Source organism: Triturus cristatus, chromosome 4_1 (assembly GCF_964204655.1).
Source record: "Triturus cristatus chromosome 4_1, aTriCri1.1, whole genome shotgun sequence".
Taxonomy (NCBI): domain Eukaryota; kingdom Metazoa; phylum Chordata; class Amphibia; order Caudata; family Salamandridae; genus Triturus; species Triturus cristatus.
Window position 1 is genome coordinate 498,461,507 of NC_140585.1, and position 19,278 is coordinate 498,480,784.

The 19,278-nt window shown below is 44.2% G+C and overlaps 1 protein-coding gene across 5 annotated transcripts in view; it reads right to left on the bottom strand.

Moving 5' to 3' along the window:
• Positions 1–19,278, bottom strand: part of ABCC9 (ATP binding cassette subfamily C member 9) — a 947,014-nt gene that overhangs the window by 485,868 nt on the left and 441,868 nt on the right. For all 5 annotated transcript variants that reach the window (XM_085652729.1, XM_085652730.1, XM_085652727.1 and 2 more), the window contains one exon: positions 5,912–5,996. In XM_085652729.1, the coding sequence (XP_085508855.1) occupies positions 5,912–5,996 (85 nt within the window). The remainder of the gene's footprint in view (positions 1–5,911; positions 5,997–19,278) is intronic.

The following is a 19,278-nucleotide window of genomic DNA, read 5'->3' on the forward strand; positions in this document are numbered from 1 at the left end:
ATTGGAGTGGGGCAGATAGTTTTAGATGGAGCAGATTCTCTTGAATTAGAGGGGCAGGTTTTTTTTACATAGGAGAGGGTCAAATTAGTGTGGGTCAGACTGGAGTGTGGCAGATTGTTAAAAAATTGAGGTGGGGCGGATTGTGGTGGTTTGGATTGGAGTGGGGTGGGTTGGATTGGGTAGGAAGTGGAGTGGATTGGAGTGGAGTAGATTGGATTGGATGGACTGGATTGGATTGGTGTGGGGTGGATTGGATTGTAGTGGGGTAAATTGTGGTGGATTGGAGTGGGGTGATTTAGGATGGAGTGGGTGATTGGATTAGATTGGAGCGGGGCAGATTGGAGTGGGGCAGATTTGTGTGGGGCAGATCGTTTTTGTTGCAAAGTCATCCTGTGCCTTCGGCACCCCCATTTTTTGCTGACTGGTATTTGCTGACTGACTCTGACTGCCCCTGGGCTCTGCATAACCATGCCCATGGCCAGAGCTATGGTGAAAATACATGAAAACACACACACAAGTTAGGGTACACTATGTGTTAGGGTACCCCTATGATTGGCATGACCTATCCTATAAATCTCTTGTACATAATAGGACAGGGAGATTAAAACTACCTTTAAGTCCCTACTATATAGTAGGGCATGGCAGTTTAGAGGCCAGCAGCCCATTCTGCACTTGCATGTGCACACTGCTGAGAGCCTGCTGTCACTTTAAAGGCAGCCCTGTGTTGCAGCACAATTTTAAAATGTGAATTGATCCCAAACTCAACTTTGGTGGTAGGGGCTTTTAACAATTGATAAACTATATATTTGGGCATATTAGGTATGCGTGGGTCTCCCCTAGGTGTCCCAGGGGGTTGGGGAGTCATGGAATTATAAGGAGGACCTTGGAGATAGAGAAACTGCACATTTCACTTCCCCCATTATAGTAAAGTGCTTCCCAAAATCAACGTTTGTGCTAGGAGTGGGCCCTACACTATTTTTTGCATATTTAGGACCCCTAACGTCTCCCCTAGGTGTCCCTGGGGTGAGGGTCCTGTAACTATAAGCAGGGTCCTTATAAAATGTTTTATAGGCCCTGGTGTTGGAGAAATTGGATATTTCATTTTCCTAATTGTAGATCCCCAGCCAAATAGGTTAACATTGCAATAATTTATGAACTCATAACTATTGCTAGGGATTACCAAAAAATATCATTCAATGACTTAGGAGAATGGTATTGATAAATCCAACAATATGCTATTGTTGAATGTATCCTAAAATATAAAGAAAAAAATTGTAAGTCTTTCTTGTTTGGTAGCTAAAAGTCGGCCTTCCTGCACTCTTCGTTGACTGGTCAGAGTTTAAAGGATTTGCCAGGCTGCTTTGATGAAGTGATAAGTGTCACCTGGGAGAGAGGCTAGCTGGTAGGAGAGGGCTCTGCTACACAGGAATGCCAAAGCACGGGGGGGGGAAGGGTCGTAAAACATGAGCTTCAAAGGAAGAATGGGACAGGCAGAGAAGGGCAGGTCCCTCTACCTCCATCCCCTCTGAACCCAGTCAGATGGCAGGCTTAAGTAATGGATTTGCAGATGTCAGAGGGAGGAGAGCTATGGACATGTGCCATACTGGAGTTTGGTTTAACTTGTTCTTGCTCCTCTGCTGAGACTCCAGCCATATTGAATTTTGGAGGAATAGTGCTTTCTGGGAGACCATTATGCCACACTTTGCAGGAAGTGGTTATACTCTGGGCTATTGCCCTGCACCTCATTGGACAGGAGTGCCCTCCTGCCTAACCCCAGAGAATATTGAATAAGTAACTAAGAGGGGCAGAGCCTCTCTGATCTGCTGCTTGAAACTAAGAGAAGAAGAATGGCCCATGCTGTAAGTTTGATTTACATCAACCAGGCCCCGCACTCTGACTAATTGCGCCTGCTTCACAATCTGGAACTACAGCCCTATGGACCTAACGTGCTTCCAGAGGAATAAAGAGTGGAATCCCTGCAAGCTACAGGTTACCAGAGCTCACCTGGACCATCACCACCACAAATCCCCAGCCTGGAGTGCATCCAGTGGATTTGTAAGGGTTTTGTCCAAGAAGATTGTGGGACTTGAAGTCCCAAACTTTCATGGTTAATCTTGGAGATTACAGACCCTTGGATTGCGTTTTGGACACTTTGGGACCCCGAGAGGAACTTCAGGAACAAGTTCCACAAGTTTGGAGAACTTTGGAGCAACTTTGGAAAAAAGCTCCATAGGGGACCGACTCAACCGCGAGAGCCAAGCCGGCAACCTTCAACAGTGAGCTGGTCTGGCCTGCTGGTTTATCCTGCTGAAAATCTCCAGAGGTCCGAATTCCAGAGTTTGACTGGGAGCTCCCTGGAAAGCAAGCCGGCCAACCATCACCTAACTCATATTAGTGAAGAGCATCAAGGACCCTGGCAAAAAAAGCTCCAGAAAAGTTTCTAAGTCTGAAGATAACACTTTCACCCAGGGCTCCATCGCAGTCGTCCTGAAATTTTGACTTTGTCCCGGTCTAGCGTGACCAAATGTCCCAATAGGCGCTATAGTTTTCTATTTGCTATATATAGTGCTAAATCTTTAAAAATCATATCTCTGGTTCCCATGTTTGGATTTGATTAGTTTTGGTGTCATTTTAAAGATAAACATATTTCCTATTTCTATAAATTAGTGTGTCTTGTGTCTCAATTATTTATTGAATTGGTGTTTTTAAATGCTTCACATACCTGTCTCTGAAGTTAAGCCTGCCTGCGTGCATGGAAATTATTTTCTGAGACCTATTCTGAGCCCTAGACTGTGTAAGTGTCCTTATTGCCAGTGGTAGATGCATATTTACCACTATTAATAATCGACTTTCCAACAGTTTTGGATTGGAGGAGACAGATTGTTTTGAATTGCAGTGGGGCAGATTGTTTTGGATTGGGGAAGATTGGAGTGGGATGGATTGGAGTGTGGCCTATTGTTTTGCATTGGAATCGGGAAGATAGGAGTGGGATGGATTGGAGTGAGGCCAATTGTTTCGGACTGGAGTAGGACAGATTGGAGTGGGCAGATTGTTTTAAATTGGAGTGGGGCAGATTGGGGTATGGTGGATTAGAGTTGGACATATTGTTTTGGATTGGAGTGCAGCAGATTGGAGGGGGGCAGATTTATTAAATTGGAGTGGGGCAGATTGGAGTGGGGGAGGTTGTTTTGGCTAGGCATGCGGCAGATTGTTTTGGATTAAGTGGGGCAGATTGTTTTGAATTGGAGGAGGGCAGGCAGATTGGAATGGGGCAAATTGTTTGGTATTGGAGTGGGGCAGATTGTTTTGAATTGGAGTGGGGAAGTTTAGTGTGGGCAGATTGGAGTTGGTTGGGAGGGATGGAGTGAGTGAGGCGGATTGGAGTGGAATTGGATTGGGGTGAGTGGGTTGGATTGGAGTGGGGTGGATTGGATTGGTCTGTGGTGGATTGGATTAAGTGGGATGGATTGCTGTGGGGTAAAGTGGGATGGATTGGCGTGGATTGGAGTAGGGCAGATTAGATTTGGGTGGATTGGAGTGCACTGCATGTTAAAGTATAATTTCAGAAATTACACATAAGAAAGACACAATGTCGCATTGCAATATTAAGAACAAGGTAATCCTCATCTTTTGAGTGCACACAAGCAAAAAACTAAAGAAAACATGAGTCCAAAGTGAGAAAAGAAGGCTTGGTAAAATAAAAGAAAGTTAACTTTAGAAAATAAATCTTTGCAATTTTGTTTGTCCTGCTGGGCAAATTTTTGGCAGTAACATGCCTTCTGTTTGCTAGGCCCTAGAACTTAAAAAGAACAAAATAGTACCTCAATAATGTCGGGAGCAGCGAGCGGGTGCTGATTAAGTTGAATCATTTGTTCTTGGTCGCTGCTCCACAGAGAGGAACGGAATTGATGCTAGGCCTGCAATGATGGATTACGTGGCTGTAAAGAAGAGTGCCATGCAAGCCAGCAAATGGTAAGCAACCGGTGGGTTCCAAACCCTTTTTGTAACAACAGCGTCTCGCAAGTGATATGCATGTGCTAGCGCATGCTCTTGCAGGCTCGACCCTAAAAATAAAGGTCCTCATTTATGAGACCCCTTTCCCCGCTGGAACGTCACTTTTTGTGATGTTCTGTGGCACAGGAGCTTGCTCCATACTTACAAGGCAGCACTATGCCACTTTTTTTGGCTTAAAGCTGCCTCATAAATATCATTCACTTTAAAGCAGTTTTCTGCGTTAAAGGGGCATGCAATGAGTGTTTCTGGGGGCGTTCCCATCAACATCCATGGCTTTTTGACACTGCCCCAGATTTACAAGAAATTGTAACTCTGAGGCAGTGCCAAAAACATGCGCCTCTCCAGGGGAGGCGTAAGTGAGGCACAACGAGGAGAAATATATTTATTCCTCCTAATTTTTCCTGTTTCTATGTGTGCTGCATTCTGCCGCTCACATAGAAAAAAGAAAAAGCCTATTGTGATTGTTTTTGCGCAGTAAGGTTTCCCTTCCGGCACAAAAATAATCAACCCCCTCAACACAGGCATCCTTCACCATGGTGCAAAGGTGCCTGTGTTGGCGCACTGCAGCCCATTGTGTGCCGGCACAGGGGAAAAGGACAGGTATACACCGTAGCTGATAGATCCGGCACATTCTTGCCCTTTACTTTTACCATAAGGCAGCACAGCAGGAAGGCCTGCAGTGCTGCTCTACGGCAATACCTCATAAATGAGGCCGAAAATACGGGGGATGGACAGGGAAGCAGACCTATTGTAAAGAAAAGAAGGAGAAGAAAAAAAAGCTGACAAATGCCACCACCCTAAAAATATGAACCATTTTCTTTCTTTGTATTTCAAATGTATGGAAATGATATGCCTAGAATCTGTCTGGGAGTACATTCGCTGGCAAGTATTTTCGGGCTAATCATGGTTCCTTGTCCTGTTTGAGGCCTATGCAATTGAAGAACACAATAAGAAGGCTGTAGTATTAAAGGTACACTTAAAGTGAAGAGTGCAATAGAGTAAACCCCATTAGGTAATACAAAATCCAAAAATTGTGTACTGTCCTTAAAACTTGTATTACTTTACAATCAGAGATTTTTAAACATAACCAAGATGTAGCGTAAAAATGCAACATAGTTTACTATTTGTACCTCACCTAGAATGTACTTCTAATACCGAATTGAAATAAATGAGATTACAATCTGTAGCACAAGTAATGTGGCAGTGGTGTAGCTATCAATAGTGCAGCAGGTGCAAAGGCACTGGGGTCCATGAGCGTGAGGGGCCGACAACATCCTAAATATTGCTGGTTTCCCCTACATAGGTTAGTGATGGGGATTGATTTTCTTGACTACATTGAGTCTCCTGTCACCTTCCTATACCACTGGAGAGCGTTAATTTAACATGTGGTATGACACTACCTGTTTTTGCAGGGGGCATGTTTCAGCAGAATAAAATGTAATAGAATGTGTCCCTGTAAAGCTTCACAGATTTCAAGAAGTGCCCGGTAAAATTGAGGCTGTAACACTGATTTCTCTGGTAATTCTCCACTGTGGAAGGGAAAAGCTGTAACACTGCAGTAAATTTACGACAAGTAATTAGAAATACTCTTGGAATCTGTCATTCTGGGCGCAAATTGATGATGAGGGAATACCGCATTGAACAGAATGAGAAATTAATATTTACGTCTAGTGATTAGGTTTGGGGAGAGAGTCGTTGCAACTTGATTTTATCCAATCAATATCACCAATTTCTATCTTTCACTTTATATTACTAAACTTCTTTGACTTTTCTAGGTAAAGCTGTGCTGCGTGAAAAAGTAGACTAGTATTCTACGTAAAAACCTTTCAAGAATATTCCAAATCAATAACACTACACTTTTTGGAGTTAAAGAAAAAGCTAAGATTGCGATATTTACCCTTTCTCCAATTTCTGTTTGATCTCCAAATGGTAACAGGTCAATGTCTGGCTGAAGCGAGCAGGCATCTGTGACAGCTTTATATCTAGAAAGAAAAAGACAACGTTCTAGTGACATTGTATTGCTTTTAGTGGCTATGATTTCAGAATGGGTAAAGAAACACACAGCATTTTCGGTCAAATAGAGAGATGCTGAGATAAGCTCTAACCAGCAGTAGAGAGACTTTGGTTGTTTGAATGATGAATTATCTTAGAACGAAAACCAGCTTTGCTTACTAGCACTCTGGATTGGCTGTCTCAAATTCACTGAATGTTTGACAATAATCCAAGGGAAGCACCTTAATATGGAAATACCATGTTACTATCGCGTATTACCACTAGATGTAAGGATTAGGGACATGATTTAGAGTTTGGCCGAGTTGGAGGGACCCTAAGATTTTTGACGATGGCGGCCATGCTGACTCCACCATCAGAAAATGTACTCCAATGACCGACAGAGTAGGGCCCTTAGGAGTAATTCCCTATTTTGAGGAGAAGGCCGCCTGTCTATTTTTTCTGTCAAGCCCCGGAAAATCCTGGCAGTCACAGAAAAAAGTAACAACCCCCAGGGTGCGGAAGGTCGTTAGTATTTTGTTTTTCAGAAACAAACTCTAATTTTTTAAGTTTGCTTCTGAGAAACTAAAAAACTTGGTAAACGGCCTTCTAATAGACGACTATCAACCAAACTTGCAGTGCCTTCAGAGGTGCTGCCATGACAGCTATTCTGAGGGTGCTGAGATCACCGCTGCGCTGGCAGCGATCTCTAAATTTGGCAGCAGTAGACTTAGGGGCATATTTACAAGCCATCACCTCCAGTGAAGCATCCCTTTTTTGGACGCTCTTGTGGCGCAGAGCCATTTTCCATCTTTACAAGGTGGCACTAAGACACTTTGAGTGACTTATCGCCACCTTGCAAACATGCCCCTTTCTGCCGCAGTCCTCTGTGGCAAAGGAGCGTGCAATATGTGTTGCTCACCTTCTTAAGATTTCACTATTAATATCTTCACAAGACCCAGAATTTCAAGGGATTGACAGGTATGCATTTCGACTCCCCCTGCCAGGTCCCATGGACAATAGTCCACAGCTTTCTAAAATACACCACACACATTCCTGAGATGAACACAATAGCATTGAACCTTAGAATAATGCTTACAAACCCAGTGTGATTTAAACCACCTCCTAATGGCTCTCCCCTAGATTCTACATTGTGCAGCAATCTGCAATGCCTCGAAATCTTCAGTGAAGTCTAGGAAATAAACACCCATTCCTTATAAACGTCCTTGTTACATAGCATTTTTCTATAGAAGTTGCTCATAGCTATTTAACATGAGCACGCGCTGAAATATGCCCTGGTGGATAATTTTACAGTCAACAGAAGCTTTGGCTTTTCCCACAGATTTTTCTTTGTAACAGACTTTCCCTTTAAGACACAACCTACTTTGAAACATGCCTCTGCAACCTACACCAGCTGCGCTCAGCCTTTACCTTGTTTAACACGTACTACTTGTAGTCTACACATTACTAACATTATTGTTTGTAAATAGTGCACCATATAACTTTTAAAATCCACATCCATACTTCCCTGCAGAGCTTACGCTATTTTCCATTCTAGGCAACCACAAGTGTAAACACAGTAAACACAGTATCCTATGCTTGACCCTTTACTAACAACTCCTTTTAAAACACTTTTATACATGAAGACGTAACAAAGTTTGTGAGCTCCTTTCAGACATATTAAGGTACAAATAGTTTTCTAACATGCAACTGCTTTTTTAGATAAATGTGAATCATACTGAATGCGTCTGAACATATTTGTAGGTGTTAGATACACACCACTTTAGCTACCTGTTGGCCCGACCTACTGTTTCCAGTTCATTACATATAAATCAAGTGGGTTTAGGGCCAACCCCTTGCTAATCACTGGATGAATTTTTTTGTTTATCTCAGTTGTCTTCTCTTGATTAGAAGGCTTTCATTAAACTACCCAAAACTCCTGCCCTTGCCACGAATTGCTAATTACATCCCATCCCATAGCATTAATGGCATGTTCAATGACATCATTGATAACATCGCTGCAACATTCTAAATGACATCATGGATGGCAACACTCTGCATGGTGGGCGCAAGTTATAGTTAGTTTAGGGTATGGGTTATAGTTTATTGAGATAACTATACCTTATGAATTTCAGTGGTTTTATATGTTTAAAACCGTGTCCCGCTGGAGATGGTGTTCACGAGGAAAACACCCAAGGGAGACATATATATATATATATATATATGAACATAGAGATAGATAGATAGATAGATAGATAGATAGATAGATAGATAGATAGATAGATAGATAGATAGATAGATAGATAGATAGATAGATAGATAGATAGATAGATAGATAGATAGATAGATAGATAGATAGATAGACTTTTTTTAGGAGGGCATGGCAGTTGTAAAGTATTACTGGACCACTCGCTCCCTTAGTTTGCACTTCTACTGGAGAGTACTTCTTCCTATTGTATATATATTTATTTACTGTTTTGACTTGGAAGTTCACCATGCTGGAATGGTTAAAATGTGTGTGCTGCGCAGTACCACACATACACCCATGTGCCTCACAATGCGTGAACATGATGCATCTGTGTGCATGAAATAAGATACATTCATGCTATCTGGCATCCATTGTGGAAAGCCATTGCAAAATTGTCAGCCACGAATGTACATGCAAAGACAATATCTGGACCTCATAGAGCTGAGTCATATTAGGGTTGCCTATGCTTGTTCATTATTGTTCCTCATGTGGAGAGGGGCAATTTGAGTAAGACTTGTTTTCGAGGCAAGGGAAATTCCAAAACATGAGGGCTCTCATTACAAGCAACCCATTCATTTGGGTGGGCTCAGTGACCGCACTTACGTTGGTGACTGGTTCTACCTGAAGATTTCACCTGCTGCAAGTAAGTGAAGTCCTGAAGAAGTCTTTGGGTGGAATCCCAGGGGAAAAACAAGTGGGAATCGGCATGGTAAGTCTGATTCCCACAAGTGGTATAGCAAGCAGAGGCGGATTAGACTGTGGTCAGAGTGCACATTGAGATCTTGAAAGAGTGTCACAGCCAATCAGCTTAGCAGCTGTCAGTCTTGATATGTGCCAGCCCTTGTCCTTTCCTTTGCAAGCTCAAGTTATTATTTAATGATCAAAGCAGTTGATACTATTTAAATGAATAGGGTTGGTTTGGCTGTTAAACCTCTTTTGGTGGATAGAATGAAATTATGAATTACCCTCAATGTGCAAGGACTTATCCTCAATGCGTTTTTCCATGTGTATAAAAGGCTGCTGATCAGGATAAGTGAAATGGGTTGCCACCTGTAGGGATTTTCACTAGAAGAGAGGTCACATTTTGAAGGCACTGGAGACTCCATACATGCTATTAGCGTAATCATATTTGTTAGGCCCAAATGAGAGATTGGAGGTTGTCAAACCTCTGTAAATCTCAGGTATCATCAGAAGACCTCAACTGAGGGATCTTGAACTGAAAAATAAGGATTTGGACATTGGCTCCATCTGTGACCCGAGCATTCGATTATATGGATTTGGATACCCTCCAATCCGAGGAGGAGAAGCTTGGTAAGGGTAGGAGCAGTCAGGGTAGTAGTCTTGGCTCCAGGGCTGTTTCTTCTCATCACAGAGATACACCTCAGTCTAATTATTAGTTGTTTGCAAACGTTAACCTCCCTCCAGGGATTTTCTTTTGAAATTCAAGGTAGGACAACTTAAATTGCAATATTCGTTTTATGTTTTTGCATTCGCAACTTACACCTAAAAGATATGAGTATGTTAACTAAGTTATGTGAGCATAGTTTTGGATGTTGTAAAGAGGCCATGCAGTATATCTTCAACATGGAAGACGTACTGTGGTGATCAGTTGCTAATTAGTTATCACAGCCTTGTAAAATAACATTAAACAATGTAAATCTTATGTAATGCAAAAAATTAAGCTGTGTGATTGTTAGAAATTGGGGTCTCTAGTTGGCAAGGGTTTGCACCTTTGTCCAAGTAGGGACCCTTCCTTCTAGTCAGGATAAGGGAGTTACACTCCTAAATAAAACCTTGCTCACCCCCTTGGTAGCTTGGTAGGAGCAGCATGCTTATCTTAGAGGCAGTGTGTAAAGCATTTGCACATAACCAACAGCAATACAGTGAAGACACTACAAAAGGACACTACACCAGTGTAGAAAAATGTCCAATATTTGTATATGTCAAAAACCAGACAAAAAACGATAAACTTCCACCATACAGTTCTCAGAAATCTTCAGTAATCAAAAGAGACTTAAAATGCAGTTCCTTGAAGTTGATAGCTCTGTCTGGGGCTATCACGGCGTCGTGAACAACAAATCCTAACAGTTCTGGCTGACTGCGGCGCCGCGGGTCAGCTACGGTGTCAGGAAGACCCACAAAACAGTACCTTTAGAAATGTAGGACGTCGGCGACCTCTCGATGATCCCCGAAGGGCTGGCATCCACAGGCGTCGGTTCTGGAGGTCGGTGCAGGAGTCGTCGGGCCCTTGAAGTCACATGCGTTGCAGATCGAACTCCTTGTGGTTGAAGGCGAGAGCGTCGGCAGGTGTCGGGGCTGTAGTGCGAAGTGCAGCAGTGCAGCATGCAGTGCCCTCAGGTCGCGTTGCACGCAGCGGCACGGTGACAGTCGTCCAGCGGTGATGGAGAGACCAGGGCTGCGGTTCAAAGCGATGTGGTGCTCGCCGTGGTGCTGGCAGGTCATGGTTCATGCAGCGGCATCATCATTGCTGAAGCACTGTCGTTGATGGTGCCGTGTCGGTGGGCCAAGGCTACGGTGCCGGATGAGAATGGTGCGTCGTGTAACTTACGAGCGGTGCCCTTGAACTACGGTGCAAGCAGCGGCGTCGATGTCGGTGTGGAGTGCCGTCGTCGGGGATACCAAGGCAGCGTTGTGAAGCAAAGCTGTGCGAAGTGGGGTACCCACAGGTCATGGAGCAAGCAGCAGTGGCGGTGGGGTGTGGCACCATCGGTGAGACCAGGGTTGCGGTGCGGGAGTGCCCTCTGCAGTGCCTTCAGGACACGGAGTCGGCAGAGGCGTCGTCGATGGCATCGGGTTGCTTTTTCTTTTGTTGCAGGACAAAACATACAGTCCCCTGTGCTGATGGCAGAAGAACTTGAAGTCTTTGCTGTTCCTGAAACTTCTTGAACAGGGGGCAAGCTCTACCTCAAGCCCTTGGAGAAACTCACAAAAAGGAAGTTGCAGAAAGTGTTGTCCAGTTCTTTCATGGCCCAATACAGAAGCAGCCACTGCAGGCCAACACAGCAAAGGTCACAGCAAAGTGGTAGTCTCTCCTCACAGCTTCTCCAGCTCTTCTTCTTGGCAGCTTTCTTGGTTCCAAAAGAGCTCTAAAGTTCTGGGAACTGGACCCCAATATTTATACCCCAAATTCCTTTGTCCTCTCAGGCAGACAGTGTCTGTGCTTAGTCCAGACCAGTTCTGTCCTCTCTGGCCCAGCTTCCTGGCAGGGGGTGGAGACAGCATTGTGGAAGGCAGACCAGGCCCATTCAGGTGCGAGGAAATATCCTCCCACTACTCTAAATGCAGCCCAGGTCTATTCAACCCAGCCCTGACCCAGCAGACTCTCTGGAGCCACTGCACCTCCCCAGCCCCTGTCACTCCGAAACCAGACAGTCAATACACATCCTAGCAGAGGCACTCAGGTTGGCTAAGCAAGAAAATCCCTACCTTCTAAAAGTGTTATTTTCAAACACAGAATGTAAAAATCACCTTTACTAAAAGATGCATCTTTAGATTCTGAGTTCAGGCATACTAAACTTTATTTTCTAGTCTGGTCCCAATGGGAAGTTATATTTATAAGATGTTATACATTAACTGAAATGCTTTCCTATGGGCCAGATAGCCTTTAAATAGTGAAAAACAACATTGGTAATATTTCACTATCAGGGCGTGCCACACACATCAGGGCATGTCCTACCTTTCAGATACACTTCACCCTGCCCACAGGGCTTCCTTGGGCCTACTTTAGGGGTGATTTACATGTAAGAAAAAGGAAAGTTAGGGCCTGGCAAGTAGGTGCACTTGCCATGTTTACATGGCAGTACTAGACTGCACTCAGACACTGCAGTGGTAGGTTTGAGTTACCTTTGAAGGGCTGCTTGTGTGGGTGGCACAACCAGTGCTGCAGGCCCACTAAAAGCATTTGATTTACAGGCCCTGAGCACACACAGTGCACTGTACTAGGGACTGACTAGTAAATCAAATGACCAATCATGGATTCACCAATCCATGACAACAATTTACAAAAGGAGCACTTGCACTTTAATACTGAACAGCAGTGGGAAAGTGCGAGGAGATGCTAAACCAGTAAAAAAAGAGTCAAAACCGGAAGGTCAAAAAGCAAAAAGACAGGGGAAACAATGATTGACAGACGTTTAGAGAAGTATAATTATGAGAGAAGGAATGATTCACTTATATTTAGGGCCACTGGAATTATGCAGCAGGAGAGGGCCAAATTATGTGGCAGTGTTGAGCAAAATATGCTGCAAGAAAAGTCAAATTGTGCAGCGTAATGCAGCATATTTTGCTATAATATTACTTCATTATTTTCTCCCTTTTACACTGTTTAGGCATTGGTTGCACCTCTCTAGTTCCAGTTTAACACCCAAATATGGCAATAAGCAACAGAAGGGTGACCAGTCAACCTTTGCAAAGGGCCTTCCCCTGCACGGCAACATGTGTTTCTGCGTATTTAGTAACCTTTGAACCTTTTGAGCTAGAATTTATTTTTGTTAAAATCTGCAGATTATGCAACAGATAATGGATTATGTGGCAAATGCGGTGTCGGGAAGTAGGATCTGCTTCTATGGTTACCCCCACTTTTTGCTTGATGTAATGCTGTTTATGACTAGTCTGACTGGGATCCTACTAATCAGAACCCCAGTATCTCTGCTTTCTTCCCTAAACTGTTATAGTAAGAATTTAGGTACATCCCCAATTGGATAATGGGGTACCCTTATCAGTCCCTAGTATATGGTATTAAGGTATCCAGGGCATAGGTACCCCAGAGGTCCCTCATAGGCTGAAGCATGTAATATGCCACTTTTGGGCGACCATTCAAACTATCTCTACAGGCCTGCCATTGCAGCCTGTGTAAACTGGTGCTAGCACCACTTACGAAAGATATAGGTTTCCCTATATGTAAGGTCACTGCACTTAAAACCTACAAGTCACCCCTACAGCAGGCCTTTTCAATCCTGAAGGCAGGGTGCTCGGTTCTAAGTGTGAGGGTGCTCCTGTATGAGCAGGACACCCCTACAGCCTTCGAAGTCCATTCTCCCAGGTTGTAAGTGAGACAGCCATATAACATATAGAGGGGCACTGTGTCATCATTACGCGATGAATATCTCAAAACTGGCTGTAACAAACCCTGTTGTGTTTGGTATCAAACATGTTGGAATCATACCCCCCACACTGTAAACAGTGTGGGTGGTAGGATTCCCAGCACTGTAAAGGCCCTCCGTTAGGCCCTCAGTGCCCCCGGTACCAGTCTTCTAGAGCCGGACAGCACAAAATGGCTGCTGCTAACCAGAGACACGATTCTGCCCTCCTGCTGCTGAGCCAAGCTTGAGCAAGGGAAGGCAGAACAATAGGCATCCTGTCACAGGAAGGTGTGACCACCTACCAGACAGGGCTTAGTGTATTGGGGCAGGGTGGGAGCGCTTGCCAGCGCCACTGGACAAGGGACAAGGGAGTATCCTCCCCCTTGTGCAGCCCCTCCTTAAGAGGGACCCCTGTATCGTCCCAACCCTTTCCTTAGGGTAGTTAAGGGCTTACCTGTAGGTGGGTCCCTAGATCCATCGTGGGACACAATACAATTCAGATACCACTTCAACTTCGACCGTCTGGGCACTCTGGACTCCGCTGGACTTTGCTGGACTTCACTCTGGGCATCAAGACTGCAACCGGGAAGACTCCTGCTGCTCCTGATCTCTTAGCCCTGCTTGTCTGCTGCAATGTCTGTGCCTGTGCTCCATAGAGGAAACCTTCCAAGGCCTGTGGGCATCCAAGACACCTGAAGGAATCTCCCTTGAAGTGAAGGAGTCACTTCCCTGCATCTGCAGACACCGCAACTAAGATGATTGGTCTGCTGTTCCTGGGCTCCTACAGACTCCGAAAGGCTCAGCAACACAGATAGTGGTTCTTCACATCTCTCGAGGCCTGCCCTGTCCTCTCACCAAGTTTTAGGCCAGTATCCCTCGTCAGAGCAGCAGGAACCGAACCCCTGTGCACCGCGTCGACTTGCAGCTGCAAAGGCTTGTTGGCTTCCTTCAACCAAAATCTTCAGGCTCCAAGCATCTCCAGTGACCTCACCACATCACTTGCAACGTGGGCCTGCTTCTATGGTGAGCTGCTCGAGGTACTTTGCGACTCCAGTGCCTCCGGCCTGTAAGTCCTTTTGAGGGTCACCTTTAAATTCTGTTGGGCTCTGCTGATTGCTCTGGGCCTGCCCTGACTCCCCTGCTTTTGGTGAGTCTCCTGGACCTTGCTGGTCCCGACATTGCACCTTCTTCAACTTCCCCATTGGCTGCAGTTGCCAAGGCTTGTTGGTGCTCCCGCCGGACACCGAACCCTCAGCTCTCGACATCCAATGTGGGGCAGCTCATGTATGGCTCCTGATCTTCCACAGCACCGCCTGATCCACACAGCTGCAGTCTCAAGGTCACCATCATCTCTCCTGCAACACCGGACATCGGTGGGCATTCGTCTTCCGTGCCTCCTAGTCACTCCTGAGTGGCATAGACTCTGTCCCCTGTGCTTGCAGGTTCTTCACATCTTGAATCCACCTTTGGGTTCCACCGGACACTTTCACCTTCTCCAGCAGCAGCATCTTTCTGAAGTCTCCCATTGAGTTTGACGACGGTTTCCGACGCCACTTCACACCTATGCACCCAGCTTCCCTGATGCAGGTATCCTGGTTCTTAAGGTATCCACGGGTGGGATGGCTCTCCAACTTCTTATCTTCCGCAGGGATTTTTCAGGGTCCACTGAGAAGGGTCCCCTTTCTTTCAAATTGCAACTGCGACTTACACATTGATATGTATGGAGAATGCTGTTGTGTTCCTACACTGCACACAACCTTTGTCAGGCTCCTAGATACTCACCTTGGGTGGTTCCTTGGGTCTCCGGCACTTCTACGTCCTCTGACTATTGTCTTGACACGAGTCGTGGCTCACATACCACTATTTTAGTATATGGTTTGGTCTCCACTGTGCATTCTGTGCTACTTACCTGTTTTTATTGCAAAGCATTGTGTCTATTGAGTATATCTCCGGCTAATAGATATCTGTATGTGTTAGTGAGTGTCTGTATTAAATATATATTTTTATAAATACACTGTGTGGTTCTTTTCACTTAATCTAAACCTATAAGATTATGTTCTGGTAAAACAAGCTGCTTTACATTCCTTCTGGACTAAGCCTGAAGGCTGCTCTCCACAGCTATCACTTATAGAGCTTTCTAGAATTGCCTAAGACCACTAGAATCACCATTAGGGTTGTCTGAATTAGTGCAAGGTGCCCACTTACATAAGTGTACCTCATATACTGAGCCAGCATCTCACATGTGGCAAATCTATAATTATGCAAAAAATGCCTCGGCCGCACAAGTGTAAATTTCCAGTGGCCCTGATTCTATTGCACTTTGAATATTTAATATTTTAATGTACATTTGTTGCAAAATCATCCTGTGGCTGGGCACCCCCATTTTCTGCTGACTGGTACTGGTGGTAACTGACTCTGACTGTCCCTGGTCTCTGCCTAACCAGGCCCAGTGCCACTGCTATGCTGATGACATACTTAGAATACAGTGGAAACACCTACATACACTAGGGTACACTATGTGTTAGGGTACCCTTATGATTGGCATGACCTCCCCTATAAGGCCCTAGTACAAAATAGGGCAGGGGGGTAAAAGCAACCTTTAAGTTCCTAGTATATAATAGGGCAGGGCAGTGTAGAGACCAGCAGTCCGTTCTGCACTTGTATGCGTGCACTGCTGAGGCCTGAGGTCAGTTTAAAAGCAGCCCTGTGTTTCAGGACTGCTTTTAACATGTACATTTTTCCCAAACTCGACTGTTTGGGGCAATTATAAATAAATAAACTGCAATGATTTGCCATATTATGTAACCCCAGAGTCTCCCCTAGATGTCCCAGTGGTGGGGGGTGGTCAGGTATTTATAAGGAGGACCCTTATAAAATAAGTTTTATATGCCTTGAGTTTAGTGAAACGGTACATTTCACCTCTCATAATGTGGCAAACTGATTCCCGAAACCCACCTTTGTGTTAGGAGCACTGTGGAGTGAGGATCTGCAACATTTTTACATATTCGGAACCCCCAAAATCTCCCCTAGGTGTTCCATGAGTGGGGCGTCCTGTAGATATAGGCAGGATCCTTATAAAATATGTTTATAAGTCCTGGTGTTGGAGAAATTGCTCATTCCATTTTCCCCATTGCAGATCCACAGCCACAGAGGTTAACATGGCAAGAAGTTATTTATGAATAATTCCCACCAGGAGAATCAGAAAATATATTTCAAGGACTTACTAGAATGGTATTGATAAATCCAAAAATTTACTATTGTTGAATTTATTCTAAAATATAGATACCAGAAGTTACAAGACTTCCAGTGATCTGTCCTGATTGGTCAGAGTTAAGTGGATTAGCCAGGCTGCTTTGATGAGGTGATAAGTAGCCCCTGGGGTTGTGGTAAATAAAATTCATTACCGGGACTTAATTTGATACGGAAACATAATAAAATAGCTCAGTAAAATAAGAGGCAGAATCCGTGGTATCAGAGGTTCGGAATGGGCTTTATTCCAATGATCGATTATAATCGGTTGCTCCAAGTTCCATCACCACGGAGGTTCAGGAAGTGAAGTACATACATGATTGACAAGAAATGACTTTTATAGAACATACAATACAATGAAGCGAATGCGGTAGGCGTAACAATTGATAAGGAAAATGACGATTCATATGCGTAACCGAAAATGGGTGTAATAAGGAGTAAAAAGGAACATAATTGGTTATGATGTCATATATAGGTGGATCTATAAGATAATACTTGGCATAGATGCGCGCGCAGCAGCATGACGTGTGATTGACGTGCAACTAGGGGGTGAAGGGGACTTGACATTTAGCTCTACATGTGGAGACAAGAAGTCTGGGGGGTCAAGTCAACCTAATCCCAAATCATATCTAACATCCTATGTTTAAAGAACTATGTTATCCACAAAAGAAGGACTCTTGGACAAAATCTATTCTATACTGACTGTGTGTGCGTGTACAAGCGTCTAAGTGTCTACACTAGATGCGAGGGGCAGAAACCTTCTATGGTAACAGGGCTATGAATTACTTTCATAAAGACAGAGAAGCCGAGCCATTGCTCGGTAGCTGGAAGGAATGTTGACTTAAACTACTAGACAGGAATGCATCGGCTGAGGGACGAAGCAGATAACTCGAAGGTGAAATACAGTTCTTGGCAGGCAGCAAGCTGATGTCAGGCTTCGTGAGCCGCGCAGAGAATGAGACAAAGTTCATGATCACAGATGCAGGCTCAGACTGGAGTTTTCAGAGACAGAAAGCAAGAAAAGTTCGATGACAGAATCAGGGCCTACTTGCCTGGACTGTAAAATGGCATAAGTGAACCATATAAAGCCGGTGGCCTTTCATACTTAAGAATGGAATATCCGGCCTATTCATGGCGGATCTGACAGAGGACATGTTAACGGTGGACGCACATGTATTTGCGTCTTCATAACTGGAACTGGAGGGAACATACATGTACTTGTAACATGCACATAGAACCGTTGGGGTCCAAGATAGGGGACATAACTGACCAGAAAAATCCATATTTCCACATTCCCTCCTTGTCCCCTACTTGCCCGTTAAGAGATATCAATCTTCATCAATCCATTGATCTGTTCATATAACATCATTTGTTCTTCTTTCTTCTTCCGTGACGAATGAAATCTTGGTGGTGGAATACACGATGTGGCACACAGACCACAGATCGCTGGTCCACATTGTAGACATAGACAGCAACTGAATAGTAGGAGAAGGCCAATACCTAGGAATGATAGAACTCTCCATCCCCAGGCTGATATCACACTCCAAAACCAACCGGACCAAGTCCAAGTGCCTGGGTTCTGGTGTATCTGGCTTACAATCTTATGAAGGCGAGTTATAGCTTTATATACAGATGGCGAATTTTCTGGTATGAATACGCAGCAGCTTGATCCGATGACCCTACAAGCTCCGCCCCTATCAGCCAGGATGACGTCAAGGACAAGACGATTTTGAAGCACAACAATCCGCATAGCAGACTGCTCTTCTGTTAAATTGCCTAAGGCGGAAATAGTTTCGTTCACTACTGCTTCAAGGGTTCTAGTTAATCTACGTATCAGCTTACTATTAGTAACAGTACCTATATAGGGAAAGATGCCTTTATTGAAATCTGTGTATTTTTCCCATGCTGTTTCAGTGTAATCGACAATTGGGAGATTTCTCCTTACTCTACTATTTACTAAATGAATATTTCTGTGATAATCAGGAGGAGCTAAAAAAACAGGTGGCAAAAGAAATGCAATGTAGCAGGTACCATCCCAATCTAGGGGTAGACGCATATATGCAGTCTGACCACATATAAAGTAGGAGTGGCGATAAGCTCTAAATGAGGATTTGCCTTGATCACTGAATTCTACTATAGTAGTGCATTTACTATGGCCCATATGTATGGAACCAACCTTTCTTACACACAATTCACCTTTCGCTGGGAATACTGACATTGTTGGTAAAACTAGTTCAACTTCGGATTCGACATTTAGAACCATGAGATTAGGAGTAAAGTTACCTAATCCATATACTTCATTTTCTAGATCAGTTCCTGTTCCTTTGGGGCGACCCTCCTTGTCAGGGTAACAGACTTTGAATAAAACTAGGTTCAGATTTCCCCATACCCACTGGTCTTGGTAAACGGCTGTATCTGAGTCTATGGAATTGATTAAACTAAACCATGCTCCACAGGAGCCATTATGTGTAAACGGATGTGGAAAGAAAGGCAGGACTCCTTCATAATTCTGATAGGGAGGGAGCCGGCCACACACCCAACAATTAGTTGCATTACTAGTCTGATGGGAATGATGTAACATACTAATGAAAGTGTTATTGCGCAGCGCAAGTCTATAAGACAATTCATGCGGGGGTAAGTCACTAAAAGAATGTTCAGCAGTAACATTGTAAACGT